The sequence below is a fragment of the Prionailurus viverrinus genome, chromosome D2 (assembly GCF_022837055.1).
Source record: "Prionailurus viverrinus isolate Anna chromosome D2, UM_Priviv_1.0, whole genome shotgun sequence".
Classification (NCBI taxonomy): domain Eukaryota; kingdom Metazoa; phylum Chordata; class Mammalia; order Carnivora; family Felidae; genus Prionailurus; species Prionailurus viverrinus.
The window spans coordinates 11,253,057-11,274,699 of record NC_062571.1 but is presented as its reverse complement, the minus strand read 5'-3'; the positions used below and the strand labels follow the sequence as shown (position 1 = coordinate 11,274,699).

At 41.7% G+C, this 21,643-nt stretch overlaps 1 protein-coding gene across 1 annotated transcript in view; it reads left to right on the top strand.

Annotated features, from left to right (window-relative positions):
* Nucleotides 1-21,643, top strand: part of RYR2 (ryanodine receptor 2) — a 756,803-nt gene that overhangs the window by 493,333 nt on the left and 241,827 nt on the right. Inside the window, exons 30-36 of the mRNA XM_047824653.1 lie at nt 10,342-10,550; nt 11,549-11,901; nt 13,457-13,571; nt 15,117-15,277; nt 17,169-17,328; nt 17,707-17,793; nt 20,521-20,747. Coding sequence (XP_047680609.1) covers nt 10,342-10,550; nt 11,549-11,901; nt 13,457-13,571; nt 15,117-15,277; nt 17,169-17,328; nt 17,707-17,793; nt 20,521-20,747 — 1,312 coding nt within the window. The remainder of the gene's footprint in view (nt 1-10,341; nt 10,551-11,548; nt 11,902-13,456; nt 13,572-15,116; nt 15,278-17,168; nt 17,329-17,706; nt 17,794-20,520; nt 20,748-21,643) is intronic.

The window sequence follows — 21,643 nt, the reverse complement described above, 5'->3', positions numbered from 1 at the left end:
TGACGTTTACCTGGCACATTGAGGTCACAGGGACGATGGTGCACAGAATTTTCTGGAAACATAATGTGTGTCCCACACTTCTTTCAAGAATGCATGCAGTATGAGCCAGTTCTTACTACTATGAAGATGAATGCACATCTTCTGCTGGGGCTTGCTATCTCCCGAAGTGTGTGAAAAATCAGTTTTGCTTCCTTACACAAAAAGAAGAAAAAATGCCTTGTGAGAGTATTAAATGAAATTCCTCCTAGAAGTCAGATTCTTCTAATCCACAGATTCCTTCAGGGTCCCTTGGGACTCAGCAGGCACGGCTTCAGAGAAGATGTGTCTGCTGGTGAATACAGCATTCTGAATGCAACCACGTCTGTGTCCCTGTTATGGACTGAATTGTGCCTCACCCCCATCCAAATTCATATGTTGAGCCCTTAACCCCCTAATGTGACTATATTTGGGCCTTTAAAATAATAATTAAGGGGCACCTTGGTGACTCAGTCGGTCAAGCATCAGACTTTGGCTCAGGTCATGATCTCATGGTTTGTGAGTTTGAGCCCTGCACCGGGCTCTGCACTGACAGCTCAGATCCTGGAGCTTACTTCAGACTCTATGTCTCCCTCTCTCTCTGCCCTTCCCCCACTCGCAGTCTGTGTGTGTGTCTCTCTCTTTCTCTTAAAAACAAACAAAACATTTAAAAAAATTTAATATTTAAAAAAAAAATAAAGAACTAATTAAGGTTAGATGAGGTCATAAGGGTCAGGCCCTACTCCACGATGACTGGTCCTTATAAGAAAACAAGGAGACGGCGGGGGCAGCGGGGGGGTGGGGGGGGGTGGGGTGGTGCCCATGCACAGAGGAAAGGCCATGGATGGTGGCCATCCGCAAGCCAAGGAGAGAGACCTCAGGAGAAACCAGACCTGCGGACACCTTGATCTTGGACTTGTGAGAATCAGTTTCTGTTGTTTAAGCCGCCTAGTCCGTGCTATTTTGTTATGGCAGCCCCAACAAACTTCTACGCTGCCCCCCTCTACACGTAGCCCCTGCTCACCTAGTACCACTCTTGATTTACTCCTGAGTGCCGAGCCTCCTGTTATCCATAGTTTGAAGACTTCATCGTACCCTTAATTTAAAGCAAGAGTCATTTAAAGTCTTGCCATATGGTGAAAGAGCAGTTATTTTGTCAGATTACCTGCATTTTACCAAGTTGGCTGTAGGTGCCTATCTTGTGTTGTGTAAGTGGCTCATCACACTGGAGCTTTTTCAACCTCGTCGGCTCTTCTGTAACTAAAGATCAGTTCGGAGTCCTCGGGGTCTGCATCTGTAATCATTATAATCAAATCCAGAAGTGAGGCTTTCCATGTCATATCTGCCACCTGGGAGGACAGTGAGCAGAATTCCTGGTGCTGAGTCTGCATGGGGTTTAGACTCGTTTAGACTAAAGAAATATTGTCGGAAGCAAAAGAGAAGACTATTGTCGGAATTGAAATAATCACATAGCTTTCGGTTGAGAAGACCTCTAAGGAGAGGGAAGGAAAACTTTCCATTACTGATGATACCATGCTACCTTTAAAAAAGAGGAAGAATATAGAACTGTTGGACTGTACTTACAATATTTTCACACAGTGGAAATATTACAACAGATTAACTGCTCAGTGGAATCATGTGGCTCATTAAGAAGATTTTCAACATGACACAAGAGTACAAGGATTGCACCATCCCAGATCCCAGCCTTCTGGCTCCCCCATAAGTCCTTTCTGTCACTAGTGTCACTCTGAAAAACCTGCCATTGATAACAGACCTGAGATGCATGTCTGTTATCAGACCTGGGACAGTAACTTACGAAGGATCTCCCTGATTAAAAATCAGTACTCATGGGTAGAAGTCAGGACTTTGAGTCACTGCCGTGGGGCCGTCCAAACAGCCAAAGAATTGTGTTGGGACATTGGATATTTGGAGTGAAGATAAAAGCATCAGTTATAAAGTGGTGGACAAATTCTAGAGTATGAAGATGTCAGGAACTAGCATAATTGGTTTCATAGTTTTGTCTAGAATCAGGAAAGAGAGATCCTCGAATTCTCTGGACGTGTCCAGGAATAAAACTCTTCACTGTGCGCTACATTAACAAATGAGGAGAATGTTTATTTTGATTGCCTAGCGTTAAATTTCAGATGATCTAATTTCTGTCTTTTGAGTTTACATGACTATTTTCTGTACATGTTATATGGGGCATCGGGAAATGATTGGTGAGCTCAGTGAAAACCAAACTCTCCTTAAACTGGGCAGTTAATTGACAGTGACATTGTATACATTGGTGAAGAGGGACACTTGCTAGTATTCAGGGTCAAAAATAAAATTCCTAATGACCTTGATGATCCAAAGTGAACCAAGAACCAGGAAGAAAGTATGGGGGTGTCCCTTTTATGCCAAAGCTGATATTACGAAGTCTGCACACTAAAGAGCTTAAAACATAGTAAATTCCCTATGGAATTTTAGTGTATTTGTTAATACACTTATTTGTTAATTCATTTTCCAAGCCAACGTGGAATAGAAGCGGCAGATTTCATGTCTGAAGCCCTGGATTCTAGACCCAGTTCTGAAAATAATAATTCTTGTGTGACGTTGGGCACATGGCTTCTCTGTTTTCATTTCCCTAAAATAAAAAGCTCTGACTGGAAGTGATCGGTTTATGCCCCTTCCAGTTCTTAAGATCCCAGAAATCTAAGGCAAGTGTGTCTTGTTTTTATTTTGCCCTCCCTCCTGCATTCTTGATTCCAATTCTCACTTCCCATTTTACTTGCTGTAGGGCCTGAGACAAATGTTTTAACGTCTTACTTGGTTCCTCATCTTGAAAAATGGGGTTAATATTTAATAATAAATGGAAAAGTGTTTATATATTACCTGGCACATACTAAGGTGCTATTAAGTGTTATCCTTTCTTCTGACCAAATAATTCAAACTCACATTTTGGTGTAATGTCGGCCATTTTTACTGGTTTTGGCCATTTGGTTAGGTTATAAATGAGGATCCGTATCTGTAGTCCAGAAATTTCAAAGTCTGAAACCATATGTTCTTACAACAAGCTGGTATGCTTGTGATCTGCTTTATCTTCTTTCATTTTAGCCCCCGCCACAGATTTCACGCCTGCGTCACACCCCCACATCCTTGTGACTGCCAGTGCCTTGGTGGACATGCACACTCATCACACACCCCTCTGCTCCGGCGCAGGGTGGCTCGTCAACGGAGAAAGTTAAAATTTGCTGAAGCCATCTGTCTTTTGTTGGAGGAAACAGTTGAACCATACGTCGTAGCTGCTGTTTTAACAAATTTACAAATGGTTAGGGTGGGTCTGGCACAGCCCCAGGAAACCAGTTGGACTCATGGGTACTAATTTAAGATCCCCGGCCAGGAAGAAAAGTTCCCTTAGATATCATGAGGCTTTGTTACTCGCAAGATGTCAGTTAAGGTGACTGGAATAGAAGATTGGGAACATAAAACATAGGAAGGTAGGACCAAACTTTACATCTGCCTGAGTGTGTGCTGGCATATGTAACTGCGTGGACGTCTGTTTTATTGTGTTGGGATATTTGTGTGTTCAGCTTATTTCAAACTAACAAAGAACTGAACCTCAATCATCATGTTTTGCTATGGGCAGTTATTAAGAGTGATGTCATTTATCAACGCATCTTGTTTAATTTATGGCAAGCATTCAGTCAGTCTTGATTGCGTTTGTCATTTCCTGACATTATATTATGTATGATATTATATTATATTATATTATATCATATCATATCATATCATATCATATCATATCATATCATATATACGTTATATATACTTTGTATTATATACTTTGTGTGTGTATATGTGTTTGTGTGCATAGTTATATCTATATATAAATATATACTTTATAGATATAGATATAACTATTTACTTGTTATGCCTACACAAAGGTAAGCTCCAGAGGGTTAGGGACTCTTTCCAGTCTGCTCACAGCTATATCTCCAGCCAAGAACAGATCTTGGCACATGCCAGGTATTCATTAAATATTTGCTGAATGGTAAGACCTGATACTAAATGGAGACAGGGTTGAATAGTGACTTAGAGCAGGGGTTGGCATACTAAGGCCTGAGAACCAGATCCAGCCTGCCACCTGTTTCTGTAAATAAAGTTTTATTGGAATACAGTCATGCTTATTCATTTATATACTGTCTGTGGCCACTTTTACACTTCAACTGAGGTTTGAGTAGTTTGGCCCACAAAACCTAATATCTCTTCTCTCTGCTTATTTATGGCCCTGGCTTAAAGTGTGGATCGTAGGATCTGGCAGGCCTGGGTTTCCTTTCCGGCCACCCAGTTGTGAGCAAGTGATTTCAGCTAAAATGTGGGCTGCCTTGTCTAGAAAGTGGTAACGATTCCTGTCTCACCAAATGGTTGTTCGTGTTCAGTGAGATGCACATCAGATAAACACTCAGGGAACATTAGTCACTACTAGGGAGCCTCGTGTGATGGCCATGTCATCCATTGTCTTCACCTTTATTTACGGTGCCCTTTGCCAAGTACTGGCCAACTGGAAGTGACTGAGCTCTGGCCCTTTTGTCCCGTGACCAAAAAGTACCTGTAGTTTTCTTCCACTCTTTGTTCTCTGATGTCATTGCTGTCTAGTTGTTCTTGCTGTATGTATACTAATGTAAAAACATATAATTTATAGAAATATTGGTTCTTATTATCACAGAAGTTACTAAAACTCCATCTTCAGAAGTCACAGTATGATTTAATTTTTATTCAGTTCAGCTTCATCTAAATTAAAAAGAAAAAAAAATTTCTAATTCTGGATATACTTTCTTAATACCTTCCTTTAAAGAGGACTAAGATAGCAAAGTAGTAAAAATATCATCTACAAGTCTACATCTACCATAAATTAATGAAAAATTATATCTGTTTATTAAAAAGTAACAAATTCTTGTCAAATATTTGGAAAATACAAAGAAGTGTAACAAAAATGGCTAAAAGCTGTATATATCCCCACTACCCAGAGAGAAATTTGGCTTTCATGTATTTTTTTCCCCATTTAAAGCATTGATATGGAAAAATAAATTTCCACAGCCACCTTTTTAACTTAATATTATATATGTTGTTCCAAGATATAAAAACATTTTACGTAGCTTGAAAAAAAATTTTTTTAAGTTTATTTAATTTTGAGAGAGAGAGAGAGAGAGAGAGACAGAGCACAAGCAGGGGAGGGGCAGAAAAAAAGGGAGACACAGAATCCGAAGCAGGATCCAGGCTCGGAGCTGTCAGCACAGAGCCCGATGCGGGGGCTTGAACCCACAGACTGTGAGATCATGACCTGAACTGAAGTTGGATGCTTAACCAACTGAGCCACCCAGGTGCCCCAAATATGGCTTTTGATTTTTTTTTAACCAACTTTACATTTTGAGAAATAGCCTTTCAGAAAAGGGCAAGAATAGTGCAATGGACACCTGTTTACCCTTCACATGAATCACCACGTGTTATTATTTCCCCGTTTGGTTTTCTTCTCTCCCTACAGTTTCCTCTTGATGAGTCCTGTACATACTTAACTTTGTGTATGTATCAAAATTATCCATTCTCTTATTATGAGTAGTTTCTTTAACCTTTTCTTTTTTTTCCAATTTAATTTTGTTCACCGAGCATCCATGTTTTAAGCACTGCTCATAGAGGATCTCATTTTTAAAACTGGAATCTATGGCGGGAGGGGGCGGTGCCTGGTGGCTCAGTCGCCTAAGCATCCAACTTCAGCATAAGTCGTGAACTCACGGTTTGTGAGTTTGAGACCCGTGTCAACCTCTGTGCTGACAGCTCAGAGCCCGGAGCCTGCTTCGGATTCTGTGTCTCCCTCTCTCTCTGCCCCTCCCACACTCACATTCTATCTCTCAAAAATAAACAAACTTAAAAAAAAAAACGAAACCTGTAATCTATGGGGTAGACGTTATAGAAGAAAGGATTAAAGTTTAGAGAATTTAAGTAACCCGTCAAAGGGCAAATAGCTGAGAAGTGCTGGAACTAAGATTTTAATGCAGGTCTCTCAGACTTGAAACTGTGATCTAAGTCATTTCCTAGTATCTAGGCCTGTCTACCATCTTAGGTGAGAACTCCTCTAAGAAACCTTCCTGAATTTTCTCTCTCTCCTTTTCCTCTGCTCTTAGCACCCCATCTCCAGAGATGGGTCGAGAGGTATGATGTCTTTCCTTGTCTTCCCACCTCATTAGGCTGTGAGAACCTTTGGGCTGATGTCTGTGTGTCAGTGAGCTATTGTCCCCAGTTTCTAGAACATGGTAGCTGCTCATAAATATTTATTGGATAAGGAAATGAATGGTTGAAAGTGTCTTAATGCACATTACTAAATTGCTCTATATAAATCTTGGACCAGTTTAATTTTATTGGCAAGATTTCCGGTAACTCACTGGACACTCACCAGCATTGAGACTTTGCGCTTTAGCAGGCTGCCCTTGTTGTTGGACCATCCACACTACCCACACGATTGTACACGTTTCTGTATGAGGAAGATGTAGGTATATTCCAGTTTTCCAGTTTATTAAATGAATAGTTTATTTTCACAAAATCTGTCAGTTGTTTTTATAGTAAAATGCATATTCATTGAAGAAAATCTGTTGAGAGACAGAAAAAGAACAAAGAGTGTTAAAAATTCCACCATTTTATAACATTTTGTTAAGGTTTATTTATTTTGATAGAGGGGGAGGGAGAGGGGCAGAGAAAGAGGCAGAGAGAGAATCCAAAGCAGGCTCCACACTGTCAGCCTGGAGCCCAAGATGGGGCTCGATCCCAGGAACCATGGGATCATGACCTGAGCCGAGATCAAGAGTTGGACACCCAACCGACTGAGCCACCCAGGTGCCCCTCTATAACTTCTTTTAATTAAAAAACTTCTAGGGGCGCCTGGGTGGCGCAGTCGGTTAAGCGTCCGACTTCAGCCAGGTCACGATCTCGCGGTCCGTGAGTTTGAGCCCCGCGTCGGGCTCTGGGCTGATGGCTCAGAGCCTGGAGCCTGTTTCCGATTCTGTGTCTCCCTCTCTCTGCCCCTCCCCCGTTCATGCTCTGTCTCTCTCTGTCCCAAAAATAAATAAACGTTGGAAAAAAAAAATTAAAAAAAAAAAACTTCTAGTGCTTTCCCATCTATTTTTAAAATAATTTTTTACTGTTTATTATTTTTGAGAGAGAGAGACAGAGAGAGCATGAGTGGGGAAGGGGCAGAGAGAGAGAGAGGGAGACACAGAATCCCAAGCAGGCTCCAGGCTCTGAGCTGTCAGCACAGAGTCCAACATGGGGCTTGAACCCAGGAAACCATAAGATCATGACCTGAGCCGAAATCAGATGCCCAACCAAGTGAGCCACCCAGGCGCCCCTTGCCTTTCCATCTTTAAAAACTAATCATATGCTATATCTTTCTTTCTTAAAATAATATGTACTATGAATATTTTTGTATATAATAATCATTTGAAAACCAGATTTGAAAGCTAAATAGTATTACATATCAATGGAAAAACATATTTAGTGTGCAAAATATTTTCTGTGATCATAAATGTAGCCATAGTGAGCAGTTTGGGACATAAATCGTTGTGTGCAACCCTAGTTACTTGGTTTTTTAAATGAAAAGATTTCCTGGGGCTCCTGGGTGGCTCAGTCAGTTGAGCATCTGGCTCTTGATTTTGGCTCAGGTCATGATCTCACGTTTTGTGGGATCATGTCCCGAATTGGGCTTCCCACTGACAGCATAGGGCCTGCTTAGGTTTCTCCCTCCCTCTCTCTGCCCCTCCCCTGCTCGTGCTCTCTCTCTCTCTCTCTCTCTCTCTCTCTCTCTCTCTGTCTCAAAATGAATAAAATGAACTTAAAAAAATAAATGAAAATATTTCAAACATGCGGAAAAGTTGAGATATTAATATAACAAACACCCAGAGATCTATGTGGGTATTTATAACTTCACTTATAGGGTAGGGATTCCTTCTACATATAATGTGGCTAGAAAGACATGCGTATTTACAATCGGAGATGTTTCTGTCTTGGTATCCCCCAGTTTATGTCGAATGGATGTTAGATGTGCCAGTTTGTGCAAATGTATTTCAACCTGTCTCAGATCGATTGTATTTCTGCAGTCATTTTCTTTGATTCCTTTCTAGACACTTATTGAAAACAATTTCCCTTGACTGACACTTCAAGAGCTGTCACAGCTGTACGCACAGCTGTGGGCTTTAGTTTTAACTAGAAACTCATCATTCACGCTTCCTTGAACACAGCTGGATGTGTTCTTGCTTCCTGGCCGGTAACACTGTTATACAACTGTTTATTTGAGTATATATTGATGAATACAAACTGCGTGAAATCATTATGAATGATAGGATGTAATTTTTATTGTCTTGTGCTATTTTGAGGATTATATATTGCTTTTATATTCACTAATTTAAAAAAATTAATGTTTATTTTTGAGAGAGAGAGAGAGAGAGAGAGAGAGAGAGAGAGAGAGAGAATGAGTGGGGGAGGGGCAGAGAGGGAGGGAGACACAGAACCCCAAGCAGGCTCCAGGCTCTGAGCTGTCAGCACAGACCTGATGCAGGGCTTGAATTCACAAGTCATGAGATCATGACTTGAACCAAAGATGGATGCTTAGCAATCTGAGCAACCCAGGGGCCCCTACATTGGCTAATTTTAACGGAGGAGGAAGCGTAAGTCATCATGGTAGACAGTTGCTGGCTTATTCGTAGGATCCACTGCTTCTTTGATCTGTAAGTTACATCATCCTCTGCTCTGTAGTCTCCGTTCCAGTACTGACCTTGTTTATTATGCTACTTGAATTTCTGTGTAAAATACTATAGAAGGAAAGGAAGAGTACCTAAGCAGCCCCCCAACACTGAAAATGATCATCACAGCCCTTTGCTAAAGACCGTTGTTTCCAAAGAATTCAAAAAAACAATTAACAATGTTAATATGTTTTCCCCTGTTTATTCAGTAGCAGGAAGATGTACTAACCTTGCAACTCATTAGATTAGCTGATGAAATATTTTGGTTTTCTCCCGTCGCTTATTGCTGTTGCTTTTGATTTCGTTTCTTGTTTACTTTAACTTACATTTGAAATTTCATGTCTTAATTATTTGGGTTAGGTGTGGATTGCCCTGCTTAATCTGTCTGTAATGGCAGTGACATCAAAGGGTAAGGGACAGATGGAGGAGTTTCAGTGGGATTTTTACCAACTAAATCTGAAAATTTATTTACTTATTTATTTATTTTTATTTTTATTTTCTACGCTTAGGTGTAGTGTACCCCAGAAAAAAGGGGGGACACAGTTTTCTTCATAGATCAAAATCAGCTACAAGCAAATGAAAACCTTTAAAAATGTTGCTTCCCAGGGGTACCTGGGTGGCTCAGTCGGTTAAGCGTCCGACTTCAGCCAAGGTCACGATCTCATGGTTCATGAGTCCGAGCCCAGCGTCGGGCTCTGTGCTGACAGCTCAGAGCCTGGAGCCTGCTTCGGATTCTGTCTCCCTCTCTCTCTCTGCCACGCCCCCGCTCGCACGCACATGCTCTCTCACTCTCAAAAATAAACATTAAAAAAAGATTTAAGGGGTGCCTGGGTGGTGCAGTCTGACTTCGGCTCAGGTCATGATCTCACGGTTTGTGGGTTCAAGCCCTGTGTTGGGCTCTGTGCTGACAGCTTGGAGCCTGGAGCCTGCTTCAGATTCTGTGTCTCCCTCTCTCTCTGCCCCTCCCCCACTGTCTCTCTCTCTCTCTCTCATTCTCTCTCTCTCTCTCTCTCTCTCAAAAATAAATATCAAAAAAATTTTTTTAATTTGTTGCTTCCAATCCTTTTCCCCTTGAGTTATGTGCAAAGAAATCTGTGGCTTAGGCTGTGTTTGGTAGTTGCACGTTTTCAAGTGCTTGTGCTAGATCGAAGGACAAACCCACTTGGGCCTTTCCCTCCTTCTCACCTTCCTTCTGAGAGAGTCCCGTGCACTCCTGAGCTAAGAGGCCGTGTGTTGGCGACATCCTTCCATTGCTGTACACCCTAAGATCCCTGGAGGACGAGGGGCTGCTGAGCACCTAACCTTCTTCACAGGAGTCCAGGGTAAAAGAAGAGCCTTATCTAGGGGCCACGTTCAGTGAACCATGAGCAAACACTGGTCTTTTGACCCTTACATGTAATACTTAATAACAGTGGTCTCTCTCTCGAACTACTGTTTTACTTTATGCCGACGACTCTCTCAGAGACGAGAGTTCCAGAGCGGTGCTTTTGGAAATTCCAAACAGACAGGCTCTTATACCAATGATACGGAACGTTTTGTTTTTTTCTTTTCTTCCCAGGATTCATTCCTGTCTGTAGCCTTGGAGTGGCTCAGGTGGGCAGGATGAACTTTGGAAAGGATGTCAGCACCTTGAAATATTTCACCATCTGTGGCTTACAAGAGGGTTACGAACCGTTTGCTGTGAACACAAACAGGGATATTACCATGTGGCTAAGCAAGAGGCTTCCTCAGTTTCTCCAGGTCCCTTCAAACCATGAGCATATCGAGGTTTGCTTTTTCTTTAAAATTCATACCGTTGCCAAAAGCCAGGGGTGGAATGTCTTTACACTTGGGAATTCCCACTTGGACAATTATTGCCACTTACTTAGAAAGGTGGCCCTACTGTGTTACACAGTAATGGAGTCTGAGCACAGCACGAGGCTCTGATTATAGGTACTTTATGAGCACCTGATTAGACTGATTAACAATAATTAATTCTGTTTTTATATAAGCAACACCAGGCTCAGTCTGAATGAATGTAATTTTAACATGAATTTTCCAGACTATCTTCTGAGTTAGAAACAACAGATGAACATGGGGGAAGGGAAGGAAAAATAAGATAAAAACGGAGAGGGAGGCAAACCATAGAGACTCTTTTTTATGAAAAATTTTTTGTTTTAATATTTATTTTTGAGCAGAGAGAGAGAGAGAGAGAGTGAGTGAGCACATGAATGAGGGAGGAGCAGAGAGAGACAGAGACACAGAATCCAAAGCAGGCTCCAGGTTCTGACCTTTGAGCACAGAGCCTGACTCGGGGCTCAAACCCACAAGCCATGAGATCATGACCTGAGCCGAAGTCGGATGCTTAAGCGACTAAGCCACCCAAGCACTCCAAACCATAAGAGACTCTTAAATAAAGAGAACAGACTGAGGGTTGTTGGAGGGGCAGTGGTGGGGGGACGGGCTAAATAGGTGATGGGCATTAAGGAGGGCATTTGCTGGGATGAGCAGTGGGTGTCATATGTAAGTGATGAATCACTGAATTCTATTCCTGAAATCATTATTACACTACATGTTAACTAAATTGAATTAAAAAGAGAAAAAGGCAGAGCTATGAGTCTATCTGGAACACAGTACTCGCTGTGTTTAATCTCGTCATTTACAAAATTATGCCAAGTGTGGGCCGTGTTTGGGGTTTTAAAGACGTGATGTGTGTTAGCAATCTTTAGCATCAGGAGGTTGACTGTGTTGATTTGAATTTGAGCTATCACTTCTTCATTCGCTAGGTGACCAGAATAGACGGCACCATCGACAGTTCTCCGTGTTTAAAAGTCACCCAGAAGTCCTTTGGCGCTCAGAACAGCACTGCCGACATCATGTTCTATCGCCTGAGCATGCCAATCGAGTGTGCCGAGGTTTTCTCCAAGACGGTGGCAGGCGGGCTCCCAGGCGCAGGCCTCTTTGGGCCCAAGAATGATCTGGAGGATTACGATGCAGATTCTGACTTTGAGGTTCTAATGAAGACAGCTCATGGCCATCTGGTGCCAGACCGTGTTGACAAAGACAAGGAAGCCACAAAACCAGAGTTTAATAACCACAAAGACTATGCTCAGGAAAAGCCCTCTCGTCTGAAACAAAGGTCATTGATACGTGGAACATAATTTCAAATATGCAGTTATTTTGTGGGGAGGAGTACAGAGCGAGGGATTTCCCAGGGTCCATTTGTCCTTCCCTCTCCTTCTCCTTTACGCATAAAGGATTGGACAGGAGACAGGAACGCAACCTGTTTGTCATCGAATTTGTTACCACAGACATAATCTATCCCAGAAGTTACTTATTTAAGGCACTTTTTGTATCGTGGTGAGAAACACCTAACAAAATCTACCATTTAAACCATTTTTTTAAGTGTATGGTTGCATAGTGTTAAGCATGTTCACATAGTCATGAAACAGGTCTTCAGAACTTTCTCAGCTTGCAAAATTGAAACTCTGTACCCATTAGACAACTCTCCTTTTCCACCTCCCCCTAGCCTCTTGTAATACCCATTCTCCTTTTTATTTCTATGAATTTGACCACTTTATAAATGTGGATTCATACTGTGTTTTTCTCTTCTGTGTGGGATTGGCTTAACTCAGCCTAATATCCTCAAGGTTCACCATGTCACTGCACGTGCCAGAATTTCCTTCCTTTGTAAGGCTGAGTAATACCCCACTCTGTATGTACGTATTTTGCTTATCCATCTGTCCGTTGATGGACATTGGGGTTGATTCTTCCTCTTAGCTATTGTGAATAGTGCCCATGTGAATGGCGTGTGCACATGTATTTTTGAGGCCCTGCTTTAAATTACTTTTGATACATACCCAGAAGTGTGGTTGCTGCTAGTTCTGTGTTTAAGTTTGTGAGGAACCTTCATGCTGTTTCCCACAGCAGCTGCACCATTTTACATTCCCACCAACACTGCACGAGGGTTCAATTTCTCCACATTCTCGTCAACACTTGTTACTTTCTGTCTTTTTGATGATGGCCCTCCTAATGGCTGTGAATTAGTGTCTTCTTGTGGTTTTGATTTGCATTTTCCTGATGTTCAGTGATCTTGAACATCTTTTCATATACTTCTAGGCCACTTGTATATCATCTTTGGAGAAACGTCTTTTCAGGTTCTTTGCCCATTTTTTTTTATTGGGTTATTTGCTTCTTTGTTTTTGAGTTGTAGGATTTCTTTAGATACTCTGGATATTAACCCCTTGTATATAATTTACAAGTATTTTCTCCAAAGAGTTTTTAAGATGTTTATATTTACGTTCTTGGTTGAAACTTAAAGTATTCTTTCTAAATAGTATTTTTTATAGACACAAGGCAAGTTATTTTAGCATCCTTTTTTGCACTAAATCTTAATTTCTCCAGATCAGTGTGATTGACACTGTAGTTCAGATAATTATTTGTTGTGAGAGTCTGCCATGTTAATTGAAGGATATTTAGTCACATCCCTGGCCTCCACCCCCTAAATGCCAGTGGCACACCCCCACCCCCAATGTGTCAACTAAAAGTATCTCCAGCTGGGAGATAAAGGCATAGTTTAGGGAACAAAAATAGCCCTGGTTGTGAACCACTCTACTAAATTGATGATATGCACATGTTTTAAGTAGGCAGAGATTTTTAATGTTGCTGATCCCCAGTCCTGTACTATATTTCAGATTTTTGCTTAGAAGAACAAAGCCAGATTATAGCACGAGCCATTCTGCAAGGCTCACGGAAGATGTCCTTGCAGATGATCGGGATGATTATGACTACTTGATGCAAACGTCCACGGTATGAGGTTGAAGCTTTTGTCACTTATTTCTCAGTTATTGTGTGTTTCATGTCAAAGAGTTCCTTTTCATTCATCCTCTGTAGCCGACTTATTTTAAAATAAATCTTTGCTTCTATTTTGGGGACTGAAAGTTGAAGAAAATACAGGTATATTCTGAGGTGTATTATGTGGTAAGAGAAGTGTTTTAGGCAAAATAACTTTATGACATGCTTAATCCTGATTTTGCTGTCGTGTTTCCTGGGAAAATTTTAATTTCCACTTAATTCTTCCAAGTGCATATAATTTCCTTCATCTTAGTGATATGTCTAAAGGAAGATCATTTATCATACTTTGTTGGAGGTCATGTTTTGCTCTCTGCCAATTCATGTTTAAACCGGGGTGCCTGTCTGACTCGGTAGATGGAGCATGCCACTCTTGGTCTCAGGGTGGTGAGTTCAAGCCCCATGTTAGGTGTAGAGCCTACTTACTAAATAAATAAAAATTTAAAAATTAAAAGAAAATAGGGGAACCTGAATGGTTCGTTCAGTTAAGTGTCTAACTTTGGCTCAGGTCATGATATTGCAGTTCATGAGTTCGAGCCCCGTGTCCAGCTCTGTGCTGATAGTGCAGAGCCTGGTTGGGATTCTCCCTTCCTCTCATTCTGTGCCCCTCCCCCACTCGCACGCATGTGCGTGCAGTCTCTCTCAAATAAATAAATAAAACTTTAAAAATAAATAAATAAACAAACAAACAATGCTTCAAAAAACAAATTTTTCAAAACAACTTTTCGTAAAACACCAAATGGGAAAAAAATGTATAATTACATCCCTTGTAGAGTGCCACCATGTTTGAGCTAGATTTTTACATATTAAATCTGAGCTATTTCAAAGTGATTTTTTTAAATATTTATTTTGATAGAGAGAAAGAGAGAGAGATTTGGGGGGAGGGGAGGAGAGCGAGGAAGAGAGAGAATCCCAAGCATGTTCCACGCTTTCAGCACAGAGCCCGACCTGGGGCTCAGTCTTCTGAATCGTGAGATCATGACCTGAGCCGAAATCAAGAGTTGGATGCTTAATCAGCTGAGCTACACGGGCGCCCCTCAAAGTGATTTTAAGGTGTCAAAGTATTATTGATAGGAAAGGCAAAGCATATTCAAAAAGGTGGGTGACAGGTATAAAACACTAGCATAAATTAGTGTGCTTGTATAAGTTTCCAGAATTTGAAGTTTATCTGCCTGAATGGATTGGTGATTTTGTTACATAAATATGCTATGTATGTGCACATACAGTTGTACCCATATTTTAGGAGTATAAAAGACCTCAAATTATTTAGTGTGTTTGCTCCGACAAGGTCATTTCTCTTCTTCCCGTTATTTCTGATTTCCTTTCCATTATCTCTGCTTTAAGACTTATCTTCTTCCAGTGTCCGCTCTTTGTTCTTGTTACATTTTAATTAGGCCAAATGATTTTAAACAAAGAAATGCAGTCAGGCAATTCAAAGGCATTACGTATCAAAGTTTTGTTTCTTTTTAACTTTGCCAACATTTGCTTTTGCTGTCTTGACAGTACTATTACTCAGTGAGAATCTTTCCCGGCCAAGAACCTGCTAACGTCTGGGTGGGCTGGATTACATCAGATTTCCATCAGTATGATACAGGCTTTGACTTGGACAGAGTTCGTACAGTAACCGTTACTCTAGGAGATGAAAAGGGAAAAGTACATGAAAGGTCGGTTTTTCTCAATTTTTTTTTTCCTATGTGAATGACATCTGATAAACATGTTGATAAACCTAGGTGTTTTTTTGTTTTTTTGGGTTTTTCCCCCCTTGGATTTCCTGTCCAGGATCATGTTGTATTTATAGGAACAATATCATGAAACCGTTCATGTCAGTGTCCGTTTTGTTATGCATACAAGCCAGTAAGGAATCTGAATACATTAAAAGTGAAAAACATTATAAAGTAAGAGCAGTGCATCCTTTGTGGCTAATAGTCTACATTCCTTCAGGTGACCTCGTACGTGACTAACAGCTTGGGTTGCCAGTACTAAGCCTTTGTTTGAGGGATTAGAGATGGGTGGATTCGAGGCTTTTATGGTCTGAAATGTATCTTTGGGAACGGTTTATGCGGTGGGGAGAAAACTGTGGAGACAGTGTGGGCTAGTAGTTTAGACCAGGTGGACGCATTTTAACTCAGACTGAGGAGAAGTGGGTTCTTTCCTCAGCTTTGCCATTGACTCGCTGTGTGGCTTTGGGTAAGTCAGTTACACTTTCTGTGCCATCCTTTTTTCATTTGTAAAACAAACCAAACTCAAACCAAACCTTCAAAAAAGTGAAGAAGGCTATCTTCCTTGTGGAATAAGACAAGAGAAGATCTGGCCATTTGCATCTGTCTTTTGTGCCCATGCATCCTCTCCGATCTGCTGTGACAGGTGTCATAGAGGGAGTCCGCCATAATGTTGCTTTTCTTATATACCTGCATCATCATTTTTGGTGACCAGAAGCTCACTCTCCTGCCTTCGGGTTGTAACACTTAAAACTGTGGAACTTAGCCCTTGAGACCATGGGCCAAGCCAGAATGTCCAGGAAAGAGTGCTTTCTTTACAACAGTACGGGAGCCCCATACCCACCTGTCTCTGGGAACATTCTTGAAGGACCCATTTGATTTTCAAAGATGGCAACGATACAAGGAAATAACCCAACAGAGGGACGGGATACCTGGATAGATGATCTTAGTGTAAGAAATAGAGGGCAGGGAAGGGTTGTTGAATGTTTTGTAAGGAGTGCAAAGAAACACAGCCAACCTGATTATTCCAAAACTGATTTTTATCTCAGCCACCTTTTTCTTTTCCTCCTACTTGCCTGCCTTTGACTTTTTTTTTTTTTTTTGCTAGTTTCATTAACATTTTCACTCTGCTGTGGCAGAGAAAGGGAAGGAGGCAAAACTCAAGTCACTTTAGGTTTATTACCATCTCTGGGAAAGGTTTCGGTGGGGGTGAAACTCAGGTGGTTGTTTGTTGTTAACGTCAGTGATGTTATGCATATTCTAGCTAATTCTTTCTCTCGTAACAGATCACCAGGAATTGTCCACAAAGGGGCATAATGTTAGCCAAATTTTAAATATGTTGAATCACTGATGGCTCAGGTAGAATTTGCCTAAGGACTTTGATAGTGTTCAGAAATGACTGCTTCTCATCTCAGAACAAGTGATTAAAAAAAAAAAAACATGAGAATGAGGAGAATGAAAATTGCAAATTTGGATGATTATTAGTTAAACTTTTTTGAACCTCAGAACAAGGTCCAGTTTGGTTTGAGTCTTTGGAGGGGAAGGCGCAGGTCAGTTTTTACTTGTTTCCGACTTGTTGACCTGTCTCCATTAGGTGCAAAATTTAGAAACATGTAAGACCGGATTGAGAATATCCACGACGTCAGTGGAGTTTTTGCTCCGAATCACAGAATCGGCCCATTGTGCACCTCTCCCATTACAGCATGAGCTTGTTGCTTGCACAGCATAATTTAGGTTTAGTTTGCAAGACTTTCTATTGTATCTGTGGTCGTACAAAGATAAAAATGTGTTTTGTTTTTTGTGTTGTTTTTTTTTTTTTTTTTTTTTTGAAATCCAGCATCAAACGCAGCAACTGCTATATGGTGTGCGCGGGCGAGAGCATGAGCCCAGGGCAAGGACGCAACAATAATGGCCTGGAGATCGGGTGCGTGGTGGATGCTGCCAGTGGGCTTCTCACGTTCACCGCCAACGGCAAGGAGCTGAGCACCTACTACCAGGTCCGTGGGCAGGGATGGTGGCGTGCTTCTGGGAAGAAAGCGTTTTGTCCCCATGCACAAAAAGCACATTCTAGAAGATCAAAAAATACCTTAGAAAAGAGACGAAAATGAAAACCGAAATGAGCCTAATTGGGCCTTTTTAGTTCTCTTTGAATAATAACATTGCCCTTCGGGGGAAACAGTACAGGCCTCCAAAAATGTTCGCATAATAACGAAATGAAATACCCTGAATATTTGTTAAAAGAGGAGATCCAGCTGAAAGAACACAAAAGTGTCTGGGCCCCTTTTGTCAAGTGTTCCTTGGTCATTATAAAGAAAATATTTTTTCTTGGTGTTCCTTCTTTGACTAATACTTCCAAATTCATTTCTTTATCTAAGGTGGAGCCAAGTACAAAGTTATTTCCTGCAGCTTTTGCCCAAGCTACAAGTCCCAATGTTTTCCAGTTTGAGCTGGGAAGAATCAAGGTAAGAAAGATTCATTGCTGGTATTCTGTTTGGGGTCTTCCTGTTAGGGAATAGCAGCTACTTCTCCTTAAATAAATTCAGTATTTTTTTTTTTTTTAGCAGCAATGTTAGTGACAGAAGTGACTCTTTTAAAAAAAGGTAGGCCATGCTTGAAAGTTCTATAATTTCCTTCAGGTGGCTAGGGCCATGTTAATTTATTAGAAAGGGTTTGTGCCACAATTTAAATTACTTATTAAATATTCTGTAAGAAGAAGAACAAAAAAGGCTTTCTCTGTGGTCATCAAAAATATATTACTCAGTGAAACTAGGCTTATTTGGAACAAAAATGCCAAATAACATACCACTTGATTATCTGGAACTCACAGGTGAGCTAGTAAATGGGCTTAACGACACGAAACTGGTACGTTGTGGTAAGTGCTAGAATAGTGCACATATAGAATACTCCAGGAACAAATGGAAGAACAAGGTGGAGGTTGGAGGGGGATGGATCGGGTAAAGCAAAGAGAAGAGGAGACATTTAGGTTGACTCATAACTGTTGAATAAGAGATCTCAGAATACACTTAGTAGGAGAGGACATCCTAGGCCGAGGAAGGGCAAGAGAAAGCAAAAATATCTGAGTCAAAGTGCTGAAGGTTAAAGAATTCAATATGGCTGTAACAAAAGGTGACTTCCAGGATGTGGCTGGAGATTAACATTGATAGAAGGTGGACTGAAGCCAACCTGGAAAGGCCTCGAGTGCCTCTCTAAGAGGTTGGTACCTACTGTATAGGCAGTGTTGATCCCATTGGAAACTCGAAGCTGGGGACTGAGCATAAGCAAACCTGTTTTGGAAAAATACATTGGCAGTAATGTGGAGGTGGCAATGTGGAGAAGTATCCGTTCTCACAAGAATGAGAAGAGGCAGTAGTGCTGAGTTATTGATGATTTGATGCCATCCGCATGGGAGATGATGAGAGCCTGAGAAGTCATGTTGGAGAGAGAGAGGGGTAAATGAGAAGATGTTTTAGAGGAGAAATGAATAGAATTTGACAGTGAATTGGACAGATAGTATTCGTTGATGAATTGGATTCAGGTACTCAAGGAGAATGAAGAATCAAGGATTAAATTAATTTTTTGAGTTTGGACAAACTGAGGGATGCTAAGACAACAAGCGGAAGAGCTTGCTGAAATTCAGGAAAAGGAACTGAATTGAATTTTGCTGTTGTACAAGTTGAGATGCCAGGTGCATGTCGGGGCGGAGTGCGGTGGGAGGTTTTACGGTGCTGGCTCGGTGACTTTGGACATGCTCCTTAAACTGTGTGAGCTAAATGTCTACCTTTGTAAAATGAGATGCTCAGCAACCACAGAAAGGCAAACATAATATGGATGAAAGGAATCCATGACTCCTGTTGCTTAGGAGGGCTTCTGACCTTGCCAGAAGAATTTGGGCAAAGTGATGGATGAAGCTATACAATAGTGAATTCAAGGTTGAAAATTAGAGAAAGACAGCAAATTTGGATGAATAAATATATAGACAGAAAGATCAATTGATCGATTGATCTGGCCTCCAGTTCTTCCTCAGACTTGCCAGGCAGACTTCCTCCTTGGGTCCTTTGCATTGACTGTCCCTTCTGCATGGAAGGGACGTCACCTTCTCAGCCGTACCCATTATGATCATCCTCCTTATTATTGCTGCCCTGCATTCTGCTTCCTCTCTCCTGGGTCCCCACCGTGACCTCTTTTGTCATATGCTATTTAATTTGCTTTTTGACTTTGTCTACTTTATGTTTCCAGTTAAAAAAAAAAATGGAAGCTGGATGAGAGGAGGGGTTTTGTGTGTTTTGTTCACTCAGGGCCCAAAGCAGTATCTGGCTTTCCTCCCCGCCCTCTCCATTATCAGAAGAGAATAGGAAGGTAGCTGGAGGATGAGATAGTCTGAAAGTACGCAGTAGACAAGACTTTATGGGAGAGGGAGACACTGAAGGTAATGGGAGAGGTGAGAGCGTTGTTTCCATATGGCCCATGACGGGCAGGCAGAGGGGGTGTCAGGGTCATGAGTGAATGAATAAGCTTCGGCCAAGTAGAGACCTATGTTGCCCTGAGACCAGACTGAAGGCACTAGGAAGGCTGAAGGTGATCCATACTGAAGCTGGAGCAGCGTGAAGAACAATTAGATTGTGTTAATGTCTGATGAACTCTGTTGTCTTGTGTGATGGTGCTGTTTGTCTGTTGAGCTGTCTCCGGTATAGAACTGGCTGCTGAAACCTGACAAACCTGACTTGTGAGTGAGGGAGCCAGTGAGTGAGCACTTGAAGGATAAGGTGGGCGACAGAGGACAGACCAGGAGAGAGAGCCAAGTGCGTGCAACTCTTCCTGGAGTTTGGTAGCACAGACAGTCGCAGGCTTGCCGGATTTGGCGAGGGCCCAGCTTGGTAAAAAAAATACGCAGATTACATGGTTCCACTTGGTTGTAGCTGCATTCTCAGCGTACCAGGGAGTGTTTGCGAAAGAAATCTAGCTCCCCAAGCCTGTTTGCCAGCCCTGAAGTTTTAGGTATGTTCTCTCAGGATATTTTTGCCTCTTGACCTTTCAGGAGCCATTCATCCCAAGTTCTGTTATTTCTTGTATTAACGTTGTCGGACACAGAGGGTATCTCGCTTCCAGGATCTCTTTCCTGTGCAGAACTGTGGTCATTAAGTTATTAACCCCACGGATTGTTACAAATTCGTTCTTTTTCTGCTCCCTAGAATGTGATGCCTCTCTCCGCGGGATTATTCAAGAGTGAGCACAAAAACCCTGTGCCACAGTGTCCCCCGCGTCTCCACGTGCAGTTTCTGTCCCACGTCCTGTGGAGCAGAATGCCCAACCAGTTCCTGAAGGTAGATGTGTCTCGAATAAGTGAGCGCCAAGGCTGGCTGGTGCAGTGTTTGGATCCTCTGCAGTTCATGTCTCTCCATATCCCAGAGGAGAACAGGTCAGCCCTGTGTGCCCTTTACCGTCTGATTAGGACCCTTTGAATTAGACCATTGGCCAGGGGCTCAGGTGTGCTGCTGGGGAAAGAAAATGAAGCTTAAAAATATCTTATTTCTGGGGTGCCTGGGTGGCTCAGTCGGTGAAATGTCCCACTTCAGCTCAGGTCATGATCTCCTGGTTCGTGAGTTCGAGCCCCGCATCAGGCTGTGTGCTGACAGCTCAAAGCCTGGAGCCTGCTTTAGATTCTGTGTGTCCCTCTCCCTCTGCCCCTTTCCTACTCATGCTCTTTCTCTCTCTCTTCCTCAAAAATAAATAAACATTAAATAAATAAGTAAATAAATAAACTCTCACTATAGATCATGAAGAGTTTGTGTCATTTTCCCAAAATGTATGAAATACAAATGCACAAAAAAGAGTCACTAGAACCAGATATGCAGGCAAGGTGAGGACAGGAAAATAACAAAGCCCAGGGCGAGACTGGCACGGGGTCACTCACACCACATCATTCTGTGTGGTTGGTAAAGTCCCACAGTGGCTTCAGGCTTCCTAGAAGCCAAAGAAAAATCTGATGAGTTCCCAAATTCAGAATAACAAAGGGATGTGCCAACTAGTGGCTGAGTAGAAGCTTTTTCTCATGCCCCAGTGACATGGCCAATAATTAATACTTAACAATTTGGGATGGCACTACATATATGTTAGTTCTCTGGTTCCTTCGTGACACATATCACTGTTCATAATTTACCTACTTTTTGGTTAAGATTTCCCTCCTCAGCTAGATGGTCAGCTCCCTTAGGGCAGGAATTGTGTCGATGTTGTTCACCATCGTATCACCAGTGCACAGTGCTTCATCCATAGTAGACCCTCTGTGTAATATTTGATGTATAAAAGAATGATACT